This window comes from Armigeres subalbatus, chromosome 3 (genome assembly GCF_024139115.2).
Source record: "Armigeres subalbatus isolate Guangzhou_Male chromosome 3, GZ_Asu_2, whole genome shotgun sequence".
Taxonomy (NCBI): domain Eukaryota; kingdom Metazoa; phylum Arthropoda; class Insecta; order Diptera; family Culicidae; genus Armigeres; species Armigeres subalbatus.
Window position 1 is genome coordinate 89,038,625 of NC_085141.1, and position 19,778 is coordinate 89,058,402.

Consider the following 19,778-nt stretch of genomic DNA (forward strand, 5'->3'; position numbering starts at 1 on the left):
TTCGCCTCCTCCACGTACCGTCCGCCATCTGCACCCCACCATAGATGGTATGCAGCACTTTTCCTTTCGAAAACTCGTTGCGCGTTGGTCCTCCACGAGCATCGTCCAGGTCTCGTGTCCGTAGAGGACTACCGGTCTAATTAGCGTTTTGTAGATTGTCAGTTTGGTACGGCGGCGAACTCTATTCGATCGGAGCGTCTTGCGGAGTCCAAAGTACGTACGATTTCCAGCCACTATGCGTCTCCGAATTTCTCTGCTGGTGTCATTTTCGGCAGTCACCAGTGAGCCCAAGTACACAAATTCTTCTACCACCTCGATTTCGTCACCACCGATGCAAACTCGCGGTGGGTGGCTCACATTGTCTTCTCTTGAACCTCTGCCTATCATGTACTTCGTCTTCGACGTGTTGATGACTAGTCCGATCCGCTTAGCTTCCCTCTTCAGTCTGATGTAGGCTTCCTCCATCTTCTCAAAGTTACGTGCCATAATATCTATGTCGTCGGCGAAACCAAATAGCTGGTTTATCTTTTTTTATAACTTAAAAAAATCGAAAACGTACTCTTACCCCACGCACACTCTTGCCCCACTCTACTCTAAAGGCTAAAGCTGAATTTAATTCACTAGGTACTTAATTACAAGGTACATAACTATAGTTTTAATATCTATATTTTCTTGTTGCCGGTTTTTCGTGGGTCTGATCGGGATAATAAAAATGCATAAAACCAATTAGTTGAGTTTGTTTAATTATTAAAACCATTCTTACACTTGTTCTCTGGTTATGATGTTTTCCGTTGATCCATATCCATGATGGTCAGTCTTCTGCTCTCCAACTAATACTATATTTGATTTAGTTTTGGTCACTGAAAAATAAATATTGGATTAGATATGTTTGCCTTTATCTTTCTCATAACAAAGTGGTCCAAAAATTCAATGCCAATAAGGCCCGAAGAGTCGAGTGTCATATATGATCGGCGTTTTGCTCAACCGCAGCAAATGGCCTTTTGACTGTATCTTTTCTAGTAAAATAAACACGAAAAATTATTAATATCTATTAATGCCATTATTGAAATAATTCAATAACTAGAACTGCTACATTCACTAAATTTGTGCGTGAAATTGAGTGATTTTTCATAGGTGCTGGGTGCAGATTTGCAGAACCTCGACCATATATCAGACGACTCAGCCCTTCAAACTCTTCAAACATTGTTGATGTTCGAATGCTCTTTCGAACGAAAGCTGATACGTATTCTCGTTTACGCCAGGTCTGTAAATCAAATGGGTAAATAATTCGAACGAATCGCATTCGTTAGAAAATATCAGTTGTCCGTAAACAAGAATTATGTGCTGAAAAATTCGTTTTTGAAGCGATCTCAGTATGAGAGAAGCAACAAAAAAGTTGAAACTTACATCCTTTTAAAAGAATCTTCTCTAATCCGACGATGGGAGATTCAAACGCTAGGCACCATAGTATCGACACCGTGATTGTAAGACCAAAGTCTCCCCAGAAGCTGTGCGCTGCAACGATGTCGGAAAAATATCCCGCATTTCTGAGTGATCCCAAAAGCATTGTTTGCACTGGCAAATGTAACAAGTAGATACTGTAGGACAACCGGCCCAGCGGTTGCCATATTGATAAACTAAGAAATGTGTTGACTGGACCTCCGTACTCGTTTACGCAGGCGAAGACGATCCATGCGAGGCATCCGGCCCACACTATTCGGTTGGTGGACTCATAAATGGCGTCTACGATCACCGGATGCTCTTCGTAGGTATCCGGTTGCTGCAACGGGTAGTCTCCTAGTAGAATGGCAAGCATAATAGTTAGGGAGACTAGCCATCCAGATATGACGACGGTTTTGGATAGCCGTACTATTCGTTGCTTGGTTGAGTGCAAGATGTAGCCAAGGATCACCCCGATCAGCCAAGCTCCCATCCTAATGTGAGTAGGGTAGTACACCAGAACTTGTCGGTTTCTGTCTGGTGGATGCTTGCCGCTGTCTACGAAAGCTAACCGTAGGTTATTCAAAAGCATTGCTGCTATAACACATCCCATAGACAATGCTATTAGAACTGCGATGGCGTAAATTGCTCTTCTACCCCACCTCCACAGTGGGTAGATTATTAGTGGTGATAAAACAAAGAGATGCATATCTACGGATAGGTACCATGTGTGGCCCATACAGATCTCCGTTGGATTGACGTAGTTCTGAAGGTAGAGAAGAGCAGACCACCAATACTTATGACAAGCGTTCTCCATAAGTGTGACTGAATTTTTCCACAAAGGACCAGAACCAACGTATTTCAGCAACGTTGAACCAATTAGTATCAGAGCTGCTAGAGCTGGAGTGAGACGAAGATATCGATGTAAATACATTGCTGGAAGATTCAGCTTGCGACTTTTGTCAAGCTCTTTTAGAAGAGTCCAACAGACGAGTAGTCCACTGAGAAGAAAGAATGAATCCACCGATACTGTTCCGCCCACTACCAACATGCTGTGGTACGATTTGATCCACTGGAAATAAGGATTGGGGTCAACAATTAATTTAAATCGATTTAATTCAAACTCACATCATAAATACCAATTTTGTTAACAGAAGGTTTCACCATTTGCATCATGTAGTTGTGGCAGAATACAATCCAAACCATCGAAATGACGCGGATTCCATTCAAGCAATCAATTTGGTTGGATTTCACTTGACTGCGTGACTGTCGTTCGCTAATTCTGAATAATTTTATTCCATTGGAGTATATCGAGAACATAGCCCAATTTGGATTAGATTGATTTGACGAGATCAGCATCGCCACTTCATATAGGGTACTAAATAGTAGCAGAGCAGCCACTATACCGAAGATGACTCTAAAATGAACAAAATCCATCCATTAACATATTTGATCTTATCAGTACAATGATGTTTATCGCTTTTACATTGCCACAATTTCTTTAGTTCCTAGGGCTGGTGATGGAGCTTCACACGTAAACGTTATCTCCGGCAGGGTCAGCGCCCCCACGGATGAGCCGTTGAATATTGAATTAAGCTGAGCCGCTGAGCACGTGGTTGGAAAGCACGTTCCCAATTGCAGCATGTTTGCTTTGCTATTTAGATAGAGTAGAATTATTTCAGTTGAACTTATGCTGAATTCTGCATAGGCTTATTTAAGCTACCGTTACCTGTTGTCTGAAGGAAATTGACGCTGATAAATGCTGCCTAATTCCAAGGGGATCATCATCGTGCAATAACGACCCTTGATTAGACCAATAGTTTCGTTGCTCGCCACATGCTCCACCTTATGACACTCATCATAGTTACCGAAGTCCACCGTATTGCCCTGGAAAATTCCAGCTGGTAGCTTGGACCATGCGTCGAGCACTTTGCAAAAAAGTAAAGTAAAATGGAAATATATTGTAATCAGCAATATTAAGTTTCATTATTATTTATCGCATTATGTATGGAAAATTAATCGATTAAAATACACATATGAAAATAAATATAATGTCAGCAACCATTTTCATGCAAAATGATCAGAGGATTCGAGGATCAGAAATTCCTAACGAACAAAATCCAGTTTAACCACCCAACTTGAATTGACCTGAATTTTCAATGAATGAAGTATATTTGTATGCAGGTTGACTGGCTAAGCTCTCATAAGACGAGTTTAGTTACTATTCCATTTAATTGTACGTTGTAATATTTACAGATACGTATTTCGACCTCTTCTGTAAGGCCGTATTTTTCCAAAACGCTGGGTAACCACCTTTTCGTGATGTGTTACGGTGTAAGATCTATCACACTTTGCTCTAGTTCTTACTATTCTTGTTTATACTTGAAAGTGATGGTCGCAAGAGTATTGTATGATTATATTTTGCTTGAGGATTACCCAACTATTACATTTTTGCCTTTGTCGTGCAACAAAGTTGTACTCAAAAGGGAAGATCGAAGTATGCCGCGCTCGCGAATGGACGCTATTTTTTGTTGCAGCAGCTCCCGTCATTTTTTTCCTGTTTCGGCTGGTGAAGAGAAAAATTTTAATATGAATTTAGAAACATGTTTAAATTTGTGCTTATAGTCGTGTTTGATGCAGTGTAATATGTAGTGTAGAGACTGCGGACATACGCTCCCCCGGTAGTAACGAGCTGGACCATATGGGGAGTACTGGCTGGCCGATGTAAAATTTGGTAAGATTAGTCCAATAAGGGTTTTTTTTTATTCTTTCGTTATTTTTGATTTCTGAGAGCTAGAGGAAAAACTAGCAACGTATAGGGTAAGACAGTATAATGCGCCCCACCTGGCCAAAACGCCCCCCTTTGAAACTAAGAAAACTAACTAATTAAGGGTCAAAATCAGTTGGTACCAATAAGTATTTGTGAACCCATCATACTATGTGAATGTGGAAGTATTTTTGTATTACACAATAAAAATAATAGCAAAATGCAAAAAGTTACAGTTTTGATGTAACTTTTCATGTTTGTTTGCTCACAATTCTGGAACGACTCTAGCACTTGCACTGGAACGACTTGCACTGGAACACTCAGTTGGGCAACAAAATAACTTTTCTCAGTGGTTAAGTGATATAAAATTGCTTCCATCTTAAAAAATGTAACGATTTTCGAAAACATGTTTCACTGGCTAAAACGCCCCAGTGTAGGCAGGACGATATGCCCTTACCAACTGGACACAAGCGCAGCGAGCCTGCAGCAGTTGCTTCCAAATTGGGTTGTTTAGCAAAGAAAAATGTGAGGTTTTTTATAGTTTAACATAAAGATTATGCTTTCCTGATCTCCACCATATTTTTATTTTGTTTGTAAACCTTTTATTTACATTATTGAACAGCAAACAATAATCCATTTCAATCGATAGAATGACACTAACATTCATAGAATGACAGTTGGCCCATGCAGCACAAGAACAAATTTTTAGTCCCATATAAATTTAAAATGCAAATTAAAAATAGTTTCGGGGCTCCAAAAATTCTGAAAAATTGGGGTTTGGCTCAGTTTTTTATGCAGATTATGAATATGTAAAAACATATATACCCCTAAACAACCCAATTGTATGGAAAATATTGAAATGTAATTCACACCTGCTTAAATGGACCTATGTTGCTTTTCTAATGTCAAGCGCATAAGAATTTGTAATCTTTTTATTATGGGATTGATTAAATACTAATGGAGGGTTATGAAACGTCTTTGGTTAAGGTGGGGCGTATTGCCCAGGCACTTTTTGAAATTCATTTTTCAGGACTTTTCAAAAAAGCTTTATTACGTGTTATCTGTAATATTTTTATATGACTACTCACGGGCAATGTATTTGCGACCTCCTGGACTACCAAATAACACAAAGTTTGCATAAATTGCGTTGAAAAGTGAAAAGTTATCAAGGAGTTGCCTTAGCGGGGGGGGGGGGCATATTATACCGTCTTACCCTACATACATTATTCCAGGATATTTCATGAAAGTTGAGCCCTCTGTCGAACTTTTAAGCGGTCATGAAGAACCCGCGAATCATCGTTTTTCTCAGCAAATATGAATATTCGAAATCACCTACCCTGAGTTTAAAGGCAACATTGCTGTTCAATTTTGTGATCAATGTTGAGATGTTAACTAATTTATTATGATAATTATCTTAAACGAATTGGTTGCAATGAAGAAAAATTCCAGTACAGAAATATACTTGTCATAAGACGAATTTGTACAATTCCATTTAGTTCCACTACTTTATTGTACCTTTGACGGATACGTGTTTCGACCTCAATAGTGGGGCTGTCTTCAGTGTCTCGTACTTGTCTCGACTCAAGCCTACAGCGATAGGCGATTTAATTCAGAAGATCTTTATTATAGCAATGACATGGTTTATTATTCGCTGGATGTGGATATGGTTCAGGCACAGAGAAACAGACGTCTCACTCTACACATGTATCATCGTTTATCTTTTTAACGATGGATTCAATTTTTTGTAGGTGGTCGATCGGCCACCGATGGCGCTTCAATCGGTTTTGCTTGTGTTTGACGTTTGCTCACTACCGCCACCTGGTTGCCGCTTGTCCACCTACAGTGCTTTTAGCATTGAGCGGTAATGTTTTCGTGACGATGATTTTGATTGCATTTTGTTCTAAGTGAGACGTCTGTTTCTCTGTGGTTCAGGTCTTTAAATGGTTGAACGTGATAGAATCTAGTAAGTATTATGATAAATATCATGTATACAAACTGACAAAACAAAAGTCCCTTAAGATATCTAAAACAAATTCTGAAAATATTTTGTATTTTTAATATTTTGTATAAATTTTGAAGATCCGTCAATTTTTTCCATCATTTACCCCTAGTTTTGAAAAGAGTGCTTGATAGATCGCTTTGAAGTGCGCGTCGGTTTGTGAGATTTTTTTCTTCATCGCGGAATAAATATAAGTTGATAAATCGTAAAGTGTGCAAGTGCAAGTGTGTTCGTATTTTGCATATTTTGTGTTGGACGTAGTACGGTCGCGCGGTTATCAAAATATCTGATTCTGATGTGTAGGCGAGTGAACTGGAAAGTGAAACAATCATTTCAGTGCAGATTTATTCGTGTTGTGTATTGGACGTAGAATGGGGCCCTCCTTAGCCGTGCGTTAAGACGCGCGGCTACAAAGCAATACCATGCTGAGGGTGGCTGGGTTTCGATTCCCGGTGCCGGTCTAGACAATTTTCGGATTGGAAAATTGTCTCGACTTCCCTGGGCATAAATGTATCATCGTGTTAGCCACATGATATACGAATGCAGAAATGGTAACTTGGCTTAGAAACCTCGCAGTTAATAACTGTGGAAGTGCTTAATGAACAGTAAGCTGCGAGGCGGCAATGTCCCAGTGGGGGATGTAATACCAACGAAGAAGAAGAAGATTGGACGTAGAACGATCGGAGATCGCATCCAGACGTGTTTTCTTTAGTAAGCAGAACGATCGGCCGGTCATCGAAATTTTGTTCTGCTTTGTGCGGTAAGCAGAACGATCAGCTGGTAACCGAAATTTTGTTCTGCTTCGTGCGTGTGTTTAAATTAATTAGAAAGTTAAAGTTTAAATCGCGTCTAGACATGTTTTCTTCAGTAAGCAGAACGATCGGTCGGTCATCATAGTTTGATTCTGCTTTGTGCGGTAAGCAGAACGATCAGCCGATCACCGAAATTTTGTTCTGCGTTGTGCGGGCTTTAAAAAAATTAGTATTGTTTTCATCGATCAAATCACACGCTACCCAAGTAACATTTTAGGATTTATCATGCTCTATAAGAGGTTTTCATGACCAGTTGCTAATAAAACTTATAACTCCACCAAAACCTCTTCATGACATCATTAAGATAGCCTTCCGGCCTAATGGACCAACCTAGAAGAAGTTATTAAAACCGTATTAAGAGTAGTAATAAAACTACAATAAAACATTGTATTGAATTTGTTGATACTCTATAAGAGGTTGTCGTGACCATCATAAGAGTAACAATAAAACTGTTTCAATTTCATATTTTGGAATTTATTTATTGCCATTCGATTTCCTTTGTTTTTATTTTCAATAGATAACAATGTCCTCTATGTAAATCTGATGTGTGGAAAATAATGTTTCTGATTTGATGTTGAAAATGTAGCATTATTTAAGTAGTTCATACAGCAGAATGACATGCGCAACCAAATTTATCGTGAATATTGAGTTTGTAGAAGCTTAAAATTAACGCGCTTCGAAATTATCGAATAATCACATGAAAATAAGAAATAAAATAATTTTCCAAACTACTCAAAATATTTCAATTTCAAATAGTTTGAAATAAAGTAATCATGCTTCTATCAAAAAACCTCTGAAATAATTTAATTACACTAATGAATAGTCAATTTGATCGTAATTGATGTATTTTTTCAATCACGGCTATGACGTTGATCATTATTTCAACATGGCGACATTCCTTTTTATGAAAACAAAAATCTGGCGATAAATAGCTCAATGGCTTTTGTGATAACCTCAATAATTCTCATTGGTTACTTCATGACCGTTTTAAATATGCTATAAAACTTTGTCATGATTACACTTCCCTACAACAGATGGCCTTCGGTTCGATAACATGCAGCCTAGTGGCTGAGGCGGGAAGCACTTTTTCATCCTACGGGCAACGATGCCAAATCTGTGGAAATAAAAGCTCTCGGTGGATCTGTATAAGAAATCCACGAATGCTAGTAATTTCCTGAAATTAGTGAATCTACGAATATATGGAATATTACTCATTCGTGTTTTCTTCCTTTTTTAGAAACCGGAAACTCGAACTCATCGTGAATTAAAATGATTCTTCATCGTATCGGCTTCTCATGAAAAGCCGCAATCCAATTAAGTGCATATATTTAACAGCATTTCATATGTATGTGTCTCATTTCTCAAATCAATATCAAAACATAAGAGTTACAGTTGAATAATTTTCAAATAACCCTGCTCATAGAACATAATTAATATTGACAGAAATGGAATTGTTTTTGACAAACCTTTATTGGTATTATTGGATAACACCGGAGATTCTTAGGACCAGGGGATTTTTTACCTGTCGCTGTTTAGTTTTTTTTTTTTAAATTTGGGAGATCAGAAGCATCTTGAGTTTATCAGAAACACAAGTCACCCACATTATGTCGGTAAAAATATGCTAATCTCATTATGCGTCTTATTACATGATTCAGGTATAATTTATACAACACTGCTTTCCAAATTCAACATGGCGAATAGATCGAGTTACGTTGAGTTGTTTTAAAGCAGTGACCCAAACTGGTTTTATGACGCATTTGAAAGCAATAATAAAACTATTATCAAAACTTCAAAGCTAGCAAAAAGTTTAGTTTTAAAACATGGTTTATAAGAGTTTTATGGATATCTCAAGAGTGATATAAAACCTTTGTTCGATAGCATCGTTTATGACCACCATAAAACAATGGGCTTTAATTATTCCCACAATAAAACCTTATTAAAATTCATATAAAACCCAACGGTCACAGAATTGTTACTTGGGTATACACGGCATACCGTTTACCAAAACGAACCCTGCCACACTCCCTACCCCATATATCCAACATCCCAGTGATCTCTCGTGGAAGTGTAGATGACTCGTCGGCTTCTATCAAAGCGAGTATCACGTCAACAATTTCCTACCTATTCCCTAATTGACCTGCATTCGGACACGGCCGGCGCTGGTATTGCTTATTTTTTGGGTCACCAGTTCTTACACATTGAAGATGATGTTAGTCCCAAACTTCATCTGTTGGTTCTCTGTGTAACTACAGCTGACCTGGCAATAACGGAGTAGCAACCGTAGGCGGTCAATCATGCTCATGCTCAAGGCTATCATTTCACTCAAATATCGAACTTTTTATAGAAGGCTCAGAGAACCATGGTGTTATATACCAATCGACTCAGCTCGACGTATTGAGTAAATGTCTGTCTGTCCGTGTGTATGTGTGTGTGTGTGCGTGCACATGTGCCATCAAAAACATTAGCCAATTTTTCACATAGTAATTTTAAACCGATTCTCTCACAACAAGCTACATTCGACAGAGAATAACGATTGTGCATTCCAAAAAAATCTAAGGTCTGTCTCATTTGGAGAATTAAACTTAAAAGTGACAGTTCGAAAATTAGCAAATAACCCGCTAATAAGAATGGCTGGTGCTGCCCAGCAATTCCAATAAGACGTCGATGCAAAATGATTCGATATCTGTCAAAAGTAATCTTGCTCTGCGAGCAGGGTTATTTGATAATTATTGAAATGTCACTTTTAAGTTTAATATGATGCTCTCGTCGTTGGGGGATTGCATTGGCGTAAATAAGGTGGGGCTAGGGGGGGCTTAGCCCTCCCTAGAAAAAAATTAGCCCCCCCCCTAGGATTTGATAAGTTAGTTAGCGGTTTTCAACATATAGCATAATGAATTACCGAAAAAGTTTGAAGATAAAAGAGTTATCTCTCATATTCACTCTATCATACTTAATGAAATGAGTGGAAGAAAAATTAGCTTGTTCCTGAATTCTGAGAAAGATTCCCATCAGCATCCGAAAGGATTCTCATCAGAATCCGAGAAGAATTCTCACTTCAATCTCTAAAGAATTCTTTTCGAATTCATCGAAATATTTCAATCGTAATCCAGAAGAATTCCTACTGGATTCTTTCCAGTATTGTTAAACAATACCCTTGGGAAACTGTGAAAAATACCCTTTAAAATCCATGGAGGATTTGCTTTAGAATCTCTCGTTGATTTGCTCCGGAATAACTCCAGATTCGTTTTAAGATTGGTATTGGTAAACTTTTGAAGATTTAAATCGGAGTCTCTCGACGTTTTGCAAATGATCTGCGCTGGGATCTCTAGACGATAAGGAATCCGGCTGACGATTAGCTTCGGAATCCCGCGAAGAATTGCTTCAGAATCATTCGACGTTTCGTTTCGGAATACATCGACGGATTGCTTCAGAATTTCTCATAGATTTTGTTCAGAGTCCCTTAACGAATTTTTTTTGGAACCATTCGACGATTTGCTTCGAAATCCTTTGATGATTTGCATCGGAATCCCTCAAAGATTTGCTTCAACATCCTTGGGGGATTCCCGTCGGGATCGCTGGAGGATTCTTTTCGAAATAACTGAAGGATTAGTTCGGAGTCGCTCGACGATTTGCTTCGAAGTCCTTGGACGGATTGCTTCGGAATCCTTCGACGATATGCGTCTTCATCCCTGGAAAATTGCTCATGAAATACCTGAAACCATCATATTGAAATTCCTGGAGGGTTTTCGACGAAAATCCTGGAATATTCCCCTTCAAATTCCTGAAATATTCCCGTCGAAATTCCTGGTGGATTCCCTTCATGATCCCTGGAGGCTCCCATCGGTATTCTTGAAAGATTCCTGTCGAAATATCTAGAGATTCCCATCGGAGTCCCTGGAACATTCCAGTCAGGATCACTAAAGGATTCTCATCAGAATTCTTGGAAGATTCTCGACGGAATCCATGGAAAGTTGCACTATTTTTTTTTTTTCATTTGATATAGATAGAATATTTATGAAGTATGCAAATATATCCACTGCCTGACGCTAATCGAGCGCAATTAAACATAGACTGTGAGTTGTTGTTCACACGTGCATACGTGCACGTGCTTGAGAAAAGAATAAAATATGAATGAGTGTGATTGATCCGCAATTGCCTTAGGTGGTTAGACTGCATTTGTCACATTACCGCTGATAATTTGATGAGGTGTTAAAATGTTCGAGAGTTTTCGAAAAGAGGGTAAATTTCGAGAAAAAATATAAAGGGGCTATAGCCCCCCCTAGGCATCGGAGGTAGTTACGCCAATGGGGGATTGCACGTCCGGTCTGCATGTTCGTCGTTGATCCATCGGGAGATAGGGAGTAAACCCCTTTTGTGTCCTGCTCTCGACCCCACTCCCCCTCGGCGCCAATGGATGATCCACAATGCCGGTAGGGTACAAACGTCCGTACTAAGGGGGTCGAGGCTACCAAGGGGAAGGTTTGGGATTTTGGCCTTGGGCCACCATCGTCCGTCAGGCGTCGTCGGGGTCCACCCGGTCGATCCAGTTGAACACATAGACGTTAACATAAGCGCTGGAATCATACTAGATGCTTCTGGAAGAATTTCGTATTCGCGGGGGCTTGCGGGTGGAGCTTGATCCACATTAAGGTCACTCCTGACAGAATTCAAATTTCAAAGTGCTCGCGTTTTCGGGTTGTCCGCCGCCTCCGTATCGAGAGGTGTGCCCCCGAAAACGCGAGCACTTTGAAACTTGGATTCTGTCAGGAGTGACCTTAATGTATTTAATGGCCATTTCTTTTGCGTAAATTCGGAATTTCTGGCTGGATATGGTATGGTCATTGATCTTACATGTTTTACAAAACGAAACCTATAGGTTTCTTGCAAGAGGCTCGTCCATTGGGCTTGTCGCTACCGATAGCGCTTGTTTGGACGGAGTTCTGACTTGATAATATGAGGTCTTCCTGAGCCCGGAGACGATCTTCTTCGTGTTGGTGCCCATATTCCCGTGTTGGTGTGCCCATATTTCCAGCAATGTAGCAATGGACCGTTAAGTGGCTTCTCGCCAGCGACATTCTGGCAGCACGGCATGCGTTATGGTCCGATCGTAATACAACGACATTATCACGCTTCCCTGAACAAAGACGCTTTAGTTAACCAGTTTTCAAAGATTTTCATTGACGTGGATTCTATTTGCGAAATACTTGGGGCAATGATGATTACTGTAACAAAATTCTTCGATCTCCTTTTTCACGTTCGCACACTTCAAACACCGCTCCAGCAACACTTTGTGCCACGTGGCCCATTATATGCTGCTTGGGGACCACTGCAGTTCATCTCACCACTGCAACTTTGCTCGTTTGCAGCTACATATTACTATTACTTAAGAACTGAAGTAATTTCAAAATTACAAGACACAAGAATAAAAAAAACTATTACTTTTATCAACATCGACTAAGCATCAATGGTCCACAGTGACTACCAAACAAAGCAATGTAGGTTGTTTATCCCGAAACCGTTTTGCAATTTGTTCACTATTTATTATTTTTTGGAAATCCATTACAAATTACTGTTCACTATTATTTTGTTCACAAATTACGCAACGCTAAATTTGGGTATTTTGGACCTTGTAACATTTTTTGTAAGGTTTAAGTTGATTGTATGAATGAATCATAACGGTTTTTTTGATATTCTGCTAGCCACAGTAGGAATTTCACCTACTGTGAATCCTCCGTTTTATTTTACGATTGCGTACACAGGTAAAACGTAGTGGATATAGCCAACCAGGCGATATGAGTGTATAGGCATATCGTACTTGCCTACAGACTGAACGCATCAAATTGTTTGACATTTTGCCCCATTTTTCATTGTTTATCTTCTTTTTTTGTACATCATTGATTCACTTTCATAGTTTTCCAAGTTTTCATATTCAATGTTTTTGCCTTTCTCGTACAACAAAGTTGTACCGAAAGGCTATCATTTCACTCCAAAATCGAACTTTTTATAGAAGTCTCGGAGACCCATGATGTTATATACCAATCGACTCAGCTCGTCGAACTGAACAAATGCCTGTCTGTCCGTGTGTATGTGTGTGTGTGTGCACGAAAACCGAAAAACATTAGCCACTTTTTCATATAGTAATTCTTAACCGATTTTCTCGCAACAAGTTGCATTTGACAGGGGATAAAGCCTTGTTGATCACTATTGAATTTGATAACGATCGACCATTGCGTTTAAAAGTTATTAAGAAAATGGAATCAAACTATATAAGCGCCATATAAGGTTGGTGTCTTGGCTATATGCGAGAAAGGCAGTATCACCACTCGGTGAATTAAGTTGGGTTTTTCTATCTATATCTTAATGGTTCAGTAGGTTTAATTTTTTTTTCAATTTTTCCAAAGGATAATTTATGAATGAACAACACTAAACAACTAATAAATGATCCACTTCAAACTTACTTTGTAAAGCCCAGAATTGCGGCTTTGGTACGATACTTTGTTGCAAGTATTGCAACTGTAGTTCACATTGTGTCACATTTGCGGAGTTCGCATCAATTAGCTGTGTGAGATTGTTGATAATTTCACTAATTCCTGGGAAGTTATCGATCCATTCGGGAAAGCTCATCGATTCGTACGCATTTTGGGCCACGGTTGGGTCGTAAAATGCGACCCCTATAATCACTACCACTCTCAATACAGCACTCATTTGTAAGCGTCGCACAATATTGTCACATTTGACTGATTTTTAGTTTAGTACACTGTTCAATCGCCCACCACTTCTGATCAACTGACGATTCCGGAGTGTTCTCACTGAGATTATGTATTGTGATAATGGCTGTTGGCTACTGGAGAACAGTTACGAGTGCCTAGAACACTTCGAGTGAATGGGCCAATATCTAAAAACTATGATGTGACGCATACCGCATTCAACTACTGCTTATTATTTGTTCATTGATAGTGATCCCCAGTAAAATCACAAACAAAATTGGTCTATGACTAAGGCAAATGATTGTGCAATTTTGTTATTGTTGAGATAGTTTTGTAATAAGAGTAATTTCCTCTCGAGAGTGTCAATTTTGATTTGAGGGTGCATCATCTTTGCAATAGGCGTTTGATACTTTGTCACTCGACTATTTAGGGTATATAGCTCAAATCCTGACTTAACCCTTTCAGGCCCAAATTTTTCTAAGCGGTGTTACCCAGTAAAATTGATATGTTCCATTTGTTTTCGTGATTAATAATGGAGAACTGACAAAACAAGTTGAAAAATATGTTTTCGGGATGTACTAGATCATCCAAACTGTTCTTGAGTCCAGAATTTGCTATCTACAATTACCATGCGAGGTCTTTACGTCACTCCAAGCTTGGATATGTATTCAACCGTATTTATAATATATTCCTAAACTGCCGCTAACCGCAAGTCGAGCACATCTGTACATGGGCGTCCATATACAGATGTGCTCGACTTGCGGTTAGCGGCAGTAAAGTTCAAGAGACATGGTCAGATGGTTTTGGGATATCCTGGTTATCCAAGCTGTCCTTGAGTTCAGAACTTGCGATCTACAGCCACCACTCTAGCTTTTTGTGTCATTTTAAGCTTAGATATGTATTCAACCAATTCAATATGTAGGGCCCTCCTTAGCCGTGCGGTAAGACGCGCGGCTACAAAGCAAGACCATGCTGAGGGTGGCTGGGTTCGATTCCCGGTGCTGGTCAAGGCAATTTTCGGATTGGAAATCATCTCGACTTCCCTGGGCATAAAAGTATCATCGTGTTAGCCTCATGATAAACAAATGCAAAAATGGTAACATGGCTTAGAAACCTCGCAGTTAATAACTGTGGAAGTGCCTCATGAACACTAAGCTGCGAGGCGGCTCTGTTCCAGTGTGTAGGGAAGCGCACGGATTAAAATAAATAAATACATATTATGAATTGAAGTCGTATAAGAAACTCTCAAAATAAGATTGAAATGAGATTATATAAAAATATTAATAATAATAATTTAGAAGAATCGGAACAAAGATTATTTATTCCAAAAAGGCAGGTACAGGCGAGGATGATAGATGAATACATTTGAATCGCAGTAGGCATAAGGTATTCAAAATAGATGGTGTAATTGAATGGCCATGATAAAAGATTAATGGGGTAGATCGGAGTAGGCGTAGGATATTTGAAAATCGATGGTGTGAATGAACGAGTAGAATTCAAACAATGGAATTCAATCGCAGCAAGCATAGGATATTTGAAAATGAATCGGTGTGATTGAATTCGAAAAATATTGGAATCGCAGCAGGCTTAGGAGATTAGCTTCAGTTTGTTGGACGATTTGAAGTGGAATAAACGTGTTTCCAAACAAGTGCGAAAAAAAAAGTTAATTATTTATCAAGTCCGATTATTAAAAAATACGAGTCACGACATTGGCGCTAGTGCTCCCGAGGAATCTAAAAAGAAGTAAGTGGGATAATTGATTTTAAATAACGTGCGAATTGCCATTTTCATTCTGCTTTAATTGTTGAACTGTGCAAGATCCATTAAAAAAAACAATATGCTAGCTTTCGAAATGTGCTCATGCGCAGACATTTTGTGAAATACGTTGTATATGAATCGCTCAACTGTATATTTTAATGGTTGAAGCGACACTAGCTTTTAGCATCGTGAAAACACAACATTGCATTTTGAACTGTGAACGGTATTTTTTAATATTTTCACTAAATACGCAGTTGCACAGCACTGTTGAATTGTTTCATTATAAGACTACTTCGAAGCGATTATTTTTTTGTTTCATTTTCATTGCCAAACATTTTTCATTGCCCAAGTAACGGTATTGGAACAACAGTTTGATCTACGAATCATAGATGCCACAACAGAGTACTTCACTAACACTAATGATCAATTTACCGTTTGAGTTCATTCGGATGTCAATTCCGTCATTGCCATCATTGCGAGAAACAATGTTCATTCATTTACACCAATTCATATGCAGGAATGCAAGTGTGTAATCTTGAAAATCAACGATAGTATGTCATCTTATTTTGATCGAAAAGTAGTGAGCGGTATTTGTATTCGTTTGTTTAGTTTTCCGCCATAATTTACGCGTTGAAATTCAATTCAGCTTAAATAATATTATGTTCAGTTGTTCGAAAAAGTGCTGGTGATGAATGGGTGTGTTCCTTGATGCCGGTGATACGTGGATTTAAGGACAAAGATTTGTGAGATGAAACGTGCGATAATTTACATTAATGTGTGTATGATGTGTACGGGAAACGGTTTTAAAAAAGTTAATAGTTCAAATACACGCACACATATCAAGTTATGTTTGGGGCTTTATAGATTTATTCATTGACAAGTGTAACAGTGCTTGGCTGTTTATTATTAACATACAATTTAATCTGAAAAGCATTGGTTTATGATGTTTAACGTAGATGTATTACTTAAAAAAAAATGTATACCGTTGTTGATGTGATGTGTTATTACGGTTCTCAGATAAAAAAAAAGTGATTTTACCGATAATAGGTGGTGTACAATATTTCGTGATGGTAGGTTCGTTGTGTCTCTGGGAATCGTATTGTTGAAATGCATTGTGACAGTGAAGCGATAAAAATTCAATTATATGATCAAACGATGATTTCCAAATAAGTTCAATAGAGCTTCTTGAAAAATGTGTATTATCAATTTTGTTATCAAAAGTGCTAATATAATATTTTGCTAATCGAGATAATCGATGATGAATTAAAGTTACAAAAAAAAAAAGGAAAGCAGAAGTTTAGGACAGTGCTTAGTGATGAGTATCCAATATGCCTGATACTAATATGGCCAACGGAACCGGTTTCAAGATAAGTATACTGCAATAATAAACATATCTTTTTAAAAAATAATGCGGCTTATAAGAAATTGATAGAAATTGAAAAAACATGTGTATTTGGTGCTATTTATTTTTATTCTACTCGATAACTAAAGTATCACCAAAGATTTGTGTGAAATCGACAGACCGTCAGTGTCCTAAATCGCGTATATAGATATATGCATATCATTTTACAGCTATCCACAAATCGGCTTACTTGATAACATAATGATGCATCTCATTGATTTTTCCAATATTACAATAACTATTCCTGAATTCAAGTAGACCAGACTTAATGGCATAACAAATATACACTTTATGAATTGAATTTCGTTTTCCGGTAGCAAAAAAAAAGCGTTTCCTCGAAGAATACACTGAAAATGGTGTCCTTAGAAAATCTATACTGTCGAATACTTTTTTGGTTATTCTCTATTTGGGCTAAAATTCAAATGGATTGTAGCTCATCTGAAATGAACGCAATAGTTACTAGAGAAATTTATATTATAATTTACCAACCTAACCAAATTCTTGCACAAAATGGACAACATGCTTAGTTATTGGATAAAATCGAGTGAATTATTAATTATGGATTCTCTGGGTTGGATGGTAAGTAAAATAAATTGGATGGAATGAGCAATTCAAACGTGTTCTGAGAGGGACCCCGGGAGGGTAGATATTAGTCTTTAGAATAGTCTCCAAGGAGGGTTAACTCATATAAACCGCACGTCCTCTAAGAGAGTAAGTGCTAAATTCGAGTCCCCTGAGAGGATAGTTTGAAGAAAATGCAAATCCCTTGAGAGGGTAAGCATTGCAATACGCGAGTGTCCTGAGAGGGTAGATACCGTAGACCCCCGATAATTTGAACGGTACCTCATTCAAATTAACGGGGTTCATTTTTAATTTGAACTTCTGGTTACTCTATAAGCATCAGAAAAACTGGTTTCTGGCTGCTCTCTTTGCTGGTTTGTTTTGATTCTGCGTTCCATTTCACGATGTTCCATTTTTCTTCTCTCGATTCCACGTGGTAAATGACGTTTGAACCATTTTTAATTTGAACGACGTTCAAACCAACGGGGTTCAAATTAAAAAGTGTTCAGATTAAAAACGGTCATATTACCGGGGGTCCACGGTATTAGAAAAGTCCCCTGAGAGGGTAAGCTTAAAAAAATGCAAGTCCCCTGAGAGGGTAAGCAATGCAAAAAAAAAAATAATAAAGCCCCCTGAGAGGGTAGATATTAGAAAAGTCCCCTGAGAGGGTAAACTTAAAAAATGCAAGTCCCCTGAGAGGGTAAGCAATATAAAATTCGAGTCTCCTGAGACAGTAGAAAAAAGTTCAGTCCCCTGAGAGGGTTTACCTAAAAAAAGAATGCAAAGTCCCCTGAGAGGGTAAGCTTAAAGAAAATGCAAGTCCCCTGAGAGGGTAAGCAATGTAAATTTCGAGTCCCCCGAGAGGGTAGAAACAAGTACAGTCCTGGGAGGGTTTACTTAAAGATAATGCAAGTCCCCTGAGAGGGTAATCAATGCAAAAGTCAAGAGAGGGTAAGCTTAAAGAAAATGCAAGTCCCCTGAGAGGGTAAGCTTAAAGAAAATGCAAGTCCTCTGAGAGGGTAAGCAATGCAAAAAAAAAAAAAATAAAGTCCCCTGAGAGGGTAGATATTAGAAAAGTCCCCTGAGAGGGTAAACTTAAAAAATGCAAGTCCCCTGAGAGGGTAAGCAATATAAAATTCGAGTCTCCTGAGAGAGTAGAAAAAAGTTTAGTCCCCTGAGAGGGTAAGCAATGTAAAATTCGAGTTCCCCGAGAGGGTAGAAACAAGTACAGTTTCCTGGGAGGGTTTACTTAAAGATAATGCAAGTCCCCTGAGAGAGTAATCAATGCAAAAGTCAAGAGAGGGTAAGCTTAAAGAAAATGCAAGTCCCCTGAGAGGGTAAGCAATGTAAACGTCAAGTCTCCTGAAAGGGTATTGTTAGAATAGTCTCCTGGAAGGGTAAACTCTAAGAAAATACAAGTCCTCTAAGCAACTCAGGGGCCCAACGGTAAGACGGGCGGCTACAAAGCAAGACCATGCTGAGGGTGGCTGGGTTCGATTCCCGGTGCCGGTCTAGCCAATTTTCGGATTGGAAATTGTCTCGACTTTCCTGGGCATAAAAGTATCATCGTGTTAGCCTCATGATATACGAATGCAAAAATGGTAACTTGGCTTCGAAACCTAGCAGTTAATAACTGTGGAAGTGCTTAGTGAACACTAAGCTGCGAGGCAGCTTTGTCCCAGTGTGGGGATGTAATGCCAATAAGAAGAAGAAGAAGAAGAAGAAGAAGAAGAAGCAACTCAAAAGCACCCTGCAATAGCACGCAAAGTTACCTGCGAGAGCATATGTATAGCACGTAGAGAAAACGGGAATTAATAAAGTTTTGACTAGAGGATGAACATTTAATTGAAAAAGCTAGATTTTTCTATGGAAGTTATTGAAATATATGAAATCTGATTGGTCAAATGTTTAAACAAATTAATAAGCAACTGTGAAAGAAAAAACCCTTAGAAGATGAGGCAATATTGCCTCTTCTTTTGATTGATATTTAAACGAATACAATAAAAGTTACGCTTAAATGATGAAGACGAGAAAAAAATATTACTGAATGTTACATTCGATCAATTAAAGCAAGAACGAAAGCAAATAATGCGTGTTTCAAAAATATATTTCAAATTTCAATGGTTTTATTGGTATTTTATTTAGCAAAATGAGTAAGACCACTAACAAAAACTTGTCGAGAGCATTGGCAATGGAAAAACAGCGAAACGCTCTCTTGGAGGCTCGACTCAAACAAACTCGTTGCAAAAAGAAGCATTCTTTCGAGTGGAGTGAAGAACCAATTGATGACGGTGATTCCTCGACCAAGCTACTTGAAACTTGTTCAAGCCGA

At 38.5% G+C, this 19,778-nt stretch overlaps 1 protein-coding gene across 1 annotated transcript; it reads right to left on the minus strand.

Moving 5' to 3' along the window:
• Positions 1-704: 704 nt before the first annotated feature.
• LOC134220297 (nose resistant to fluoxetine protein 6-like) lies at positions 705-13,877 on the minus strand. The gene is made up of 6 exons (XM_062699311.1): positions 13,477-13,877; positions 3,170-3,368; positions 2,927-3,094; positions 2,569-2,857; positions 1,408-2,512; positions 705-860 (listed from the first exon to the last, which is right to left on the minus strand). Exons 1-6 carry the CDS (start codon positions 13,721-13,723, stop codon positions 760-762), a joined length of 2,109 nt encoding a protein of 702 aa, XP_062555295.1. The 5' UTR covers positions 13,724-13,877; the 3' UTR covers positions 705-759.
• Positions 13,878-19,778: the final 5,901 nt, after the last annotated feature.